The sequence below is a fragment of the Gracilinanus agilis genome, chromosome 3, assembly GCF_016433145.1.
Source record: "Gracilinanus agilis isolate LMUSP501 chromosome 3, AgileGrace, whole genome shotgun sequence".
NCBI lineage: Eukaryota > Metazoa > Chordata > Mammalia > Didelphimorphia > Didelphidae > Gracilinanus > Gracilinanus agilis.
Genome location: NC_058132.1, coordinates 6,329,284 through 6,334,133, shown reverse-complemented (window position 1 = coordinate 6,334,133; position 4,850 = coordinate 6,329,284). Strand labels below are relative to the sequence as shown.

The window sequence follows — 4,850 nt, the reverse complement described above, 5'->3', positions numbered from 1 at the left end:
CTCTCTCATCCCCATTTCTGCTTCCAGCCCTGCCCCGCTGCTTCTTTACACTGGAAGCTGCCCGAGGATAGAGCCTGGAACACAGCAGGTGCCTAATAAGTGTCCATTGATCGATGGATCTGGGCTCCCCACAGCCTGAGGAGTTGATGCTGGGATCCCCCAGTGTGGAACAGGGGTGGAGACCACCCATCCCGGAGGCCCACTTTTCACCATAGAAGCTGCGAGTCAAAAGTTTCGAGCAGAAAAGACAGTTTATTTCCCAGGTCAGGGCCCCTACGCATAAGGCAAATGCAGCCGCTTCTGGTGGAACCTGGCCTTTGATTGGCTTTCACCACAAGCCCCGCCCCCTACTCCACCCACTCCCCCGTCTGCCTCCCACCTCCCAAACTGGGGAACCCAGACTTCCAGGTCGCACTTTGACCCCCTCAGCAAATAGGACCAGCGCAGTTTTAACACCTCGAGCCTGGCCCAGAAGCTCTTCAGCCAGGCAGCAAATGGCTCCTGTTGGAACCACCTCAGGGGCTCCTCCTCGCTGAAACGGGAGTCGCGGTCAGAAGAGACGCTTGTGAGCAGGGTCTGAAGCCGGAATCGCGCTTAGGCAGGGACTTTCAGAAAACCTATTCTGAGGACAGCCCAGAGCCCCCTCCTCGCAATTGCCCCTCTTTCCATCCTAGGAATGGGGATTGCGATCACCGCGACCGCTATGGACAGTGTCTGCCTCTCCTGGGTTGCAGCACTCTCTTCTGAATCTCAGAGCCTGCAGCCTTCCCGAGATCAGCACCTTTGGAGGTCCGTTATGGGTGGGCCTGCTAGCGGCTATTTGCATCCTTCCACCGTTCTCTATAGCAGGAGCCAAAGCAGGGGATACACCGAAGGCCGGCTCGGGGTCCCCCTAAAAACAAGCGGATGTGACTGCACCGTCTTCCTGGGCACCAGCACTCACAACAGCCTGCGGGGGCTCGTCTGTCCCAGAAATCCTCTTTAGTGCTTTGGAAAGGGCTGTCAGATGGAGGGCCCGAGTGGCCAACAGAGCTCTTTACCAAAGGAACCCCCTGGATTACTTTTTTTAAATTTTTAATATTTTCCTATGGTTACATGTTTCATGTTCTTTCCCTCTCTCCCAAACTCCCCCACCCACCTGTAGACGATGCAGAATCCCACTGGGTTTACAAGCATCATTGATCAAGACCTAATTCCATATTTTTGATAGTTGGACTAGTTATCGTTTAGTGTCTATCCCCAATAATATCCCCATCAGCCCATGTGTTCAAGCAGTTGTTTTTTTCTTCTGTGTTTCTATTCCCGCAGTTCTTCCTCTCAATGTGGCTAGTTTTCTTTCTCATAAGTCCCTGAGCCTTGCTCTGGATCCTGGCATTGCTGCTAGTAGAGAAGTCTGTTATGTTCGAATGTACCACAGTGTATCAATCTCTGTGTACAATGTTCTCCTGGATCTGCTCCTTTCACTCTGCATCAATTCCTGGAGGTCTTTCCAGTTCACATGGAATTCCTCCAGTTCTTTATTCCTTTGAACACAATAGTATTCCAGCACCAACAGATACAACAATTTGTTCAGCCAATCCCCAGTTGAAGGACATTCTCTCCTTTTCCAGTTTTTTGCTACCACAAAGATAGGCTATAAATATTTTTGTAAAAGACTTTTTCCTTATTATCTGTTTGGGGTATAAACCCAGCAGTGCTATGGCTGGATCAAAGGGCAGATAGTCTTTTAAAGCCTTTTGGGCATAGTTCCAAATTGCCATCCAGAATGGTTGGATCAATTCACAACTCCACCAGCAATGCATTAATGTCCCAGTTTTGCCACATCAGCTCCAACATTTATTACTTTCCTTTGCTATCATTTTAGCCAATCTGCTAGGTGTGAGGTGGTACCTCAGAGTTGTTTTGATTTGCATTTCTCTAATTATTAGAGATTTAGAACACTTTTTCATATGCTTATTGATAGCTTTGATTTCTTGTACAATTGATTTAGCTCCTTATAAATTTGAATAATTAGACCTTTGTCAGAGGTTTTTGTTAAAAGGATTTTTCCCCCAATTTGTTACTTTCCTTCTAATTTTGGTTGCATTGGTTTTGTTTGTAAAAAACCTTTTAAATTTAATGTAATAAAATTATTTATTGTACATTTTGTAATTTTTTCTAACTCTTGCTTAGTCTTAAAATCTTTCCTTTCCCAAATATCTGACAAATATACTATTCTGTGTTCACCTAATTTGCTTATAGTTTTCTTCTTTGTATTCAAGTCATTCACTCATTCTGAGTTTATCTGGCTATCCTGATTGCCCCTGCTCTATGCATCCCAGATTATAAAAAAACATTTACTTTGTGTGTACATGAACAGAGAGTGGTGCCTTCAGGCATTTTATCCCAAACTGTATGACTGGTTCAGTGTCTGGTTGCTTATTATTTGGCCGAGCTGGACCCAGTAGTTTCAGGAGCACCACCATGCCTTAGAGGCATAGCTGCCACAGCTTTCTTAATACCTAAAGTAGCTGACTTAGTATTGGGATGCCCATTAACAATTATGTGCCCACATGAAGTAGAAGTATTGTTACTAAGGCATAGAACACAGGCATTTTTGGATCAAAGACTCAAGATATGGAGTGACCCTGTTGGGCAACAACAATATCACTTTAAAATGCTGTATAGGGGGCAGCTGGGTAGCTCAGTGGATTGAGAGTTAGGCCTAGATATGGGAGGTCCTAGGTTCAAATCTGGCCTCAAACACTTCCCAGCTGTGTGACCCTGGGCACGTCACTTGACCCCCATTGCCTATCCTTACCATTCTTCTGCCTTGGAGCCAATACACAGTATTGACTCCAAGACAGAAGGTAAGATTTTTAAAAATTAAAATAAAATGCTGTATAACTCGTAACACTGCCACCTTGCTTCCTGATTTAATAGTTTCAGGAGAACCATTTCACAATTGTGAAACACCAGTGTCCATGGCTCAAAAGCCTCAAGATAATCTCCTGGACACTCCTTTAGACAATCCAGATCTAGTCTTATTCACTGATGGTTCTTCTTACACAAAGGATCGCATACATTACACTGGAGCTATAGTAGTCACAGAATTTGCCACTGTGTGTCAGCTTCACTGCCCTTGAATATAAGTGTTCAAGGTGCAGAATTTATAGCCCTAAAATATGCCTGTATAATTTCCAGAGACAAATGGGCAACAATTTATACAGATCCCAGGTATGCATTTGGAATTTGTCATGCAGTAGGTATGTCATGAGTTCAGAGAGGATTTTTAACATCAGCTGGAAAATCTATAACTAATACAAAAATTATTAAAGAAGTTCCTTCACTCTCCAGCTACCTGAAGCCCTAGCTATAGTTCATTGTTCTGCTCATACAGGTGGCATTGACCCTGTCTTGAGGGGAAATGACTGGTCAGATAATGCTGCAATGCTAGAGGCTTTAGAAGGGTCTGAATTAAATTTAACTTTGACAACAAATAACGAATCAGATTTATCACTTTCCTATAATGAAAAGGAAGAGGAAAATAGAAGCAAAAATTTAAGGCTAAACAGATAAATGGAGTATGGGTGTCATCTGAAGAAAAACCTCTGCTCCCTAAAAGTTTTTATCACCAAATATGCTAATCTGTGCATAAAAATGGGCACTTTGGTATCCAGGGCATTGTAGATTCTGTTAAAAGAGTATGGATAGGGGGCAGCTGGGTAGCTCAGTGGAGTGAGAGTCAGGCCTAGAGACAGGAGGTCCTAGGTTCAAACCCGGCCTCAGCCACTTCCCAGCTGTGTGACTCTGGGCAAGTCACTTGACCCCCATTGCCCACCCTTACCAATCTTCCACCTATGAGACAATACACCGAAGTACAAAGGTTTATAAAAAAAAATCCTAAAAAAAAAAAAAATTAAAAAAAAAAAAAAAAGAGTATGGATAGCCCCTAGTATAACTACTATAGCCTCTAAAGTGTGTGCAGCCTGCCCTAACTTCCAAGCACATAACCAGCACTTCTTTTGTGGCAAAGCATTTGGTGTTCTTGTTTGGGGATATCTCCTAAATTTCATGTACCATATCATCCCCAGTGCTCAGGCCAAGTTGGAAGAATGAACAGAGAGCTTAAAACTATGATTGGCAAATTAAGCACTGAGATAGCATTTAAAATGGCCTGAAGCTCTCCCTCTAGCTTTATTTTATCTCCAAAGGAGGCCCAGGGGAGATCTACACATCTCACCATTTGAGATGCTTTTTGGACATCCCTATACAGGCTAAGATTTTTGATATTTTGATTCTGATTTTGAATTTTCTCTCAAAGTTTAATTTTTTCTTCTATTTGTTTTTCCTTTTTTAATGTTTTTATTTTTTCTTTTAATAATTGATTCATACACCCCATAACTCAACCACATATCCTGAGTTGATTCAGGTGTTAGTCAATACCCTACTCAGGGGGGATTAAATATATTTTCATAAAATCTACAATTTAAAATTTTGTTTGAGAAAAAACATAAGCAAAGCTAAAGCTACGGTTGGTCCACATAAAGTGAAGGGAAAGCACAGGAAGTGACAAAAAGAATGGTCTTTTAAAAATGGTTGTAACTTCCTGTGGAGGGAGTTCTTTGAGAGTTTTCAAGGCTGAAGGAGGGCTGTATTCTGGACCTGGGACTCTGACATTGGTGAGGAAGCTCTTAGATCTTCACTTAAGGACTACCACGTGGGTGAGTGAAAAGGCTGACTCCTTTTCCTGGCTTTCTGGAGGGACTATCCTCTGGAGAGGCTACCTTCTTGGAGGAGGCATTGTGGCTGGAGCCCTTGCTTTATTTATCGCTGGGCCTTCAGGCTGAGGGTTGAGGGCCCTCTAGCTG

At 43.2% G+C, this 4,850-nt stretch overlaps 1 protein-coding gene across 1 annotated transcript in view; it reads right to left on the bottom strand.

Annotated features, from left to right (window-relative positions):
* The window catches only part of LOC123240684 (zinc finger protein 2 homolog), a gene marked incomplete at its 3' end in the record, with an annotated part of 25,511 nt that extends 24,335 nt beyond the window's left edge, over nucleotides 1-1,176 (bottom strand). Inside the window, exons 1-5 of the mRNA XM_044668404.1 lie at nucleotides 1,139-1,176; nucleotides 944-1,034; nucleotides 782-892; nucleotides 278-576; nucleotides 50-218 (exon numbers count right to left, since the gene is read on the bottom strand). Coding sequence (XP_044524339.1) covers nucleotides 50-218; nucleotides 278-576; nucleotides 782-892; nucleotides 944-1,034; nucleotides 1,139-1,176 — 708 coding nt within the window. The remainder of the gene's footprint in view (nucleotides 1-49; nucleotides 219-277; nucleotides 577-781; nucleotides 893-943; nucleotides 1,035-1,138) is intronic.
* Nucleotides 1,177-4,850: the final 3,674 nt, after the last annotated feature.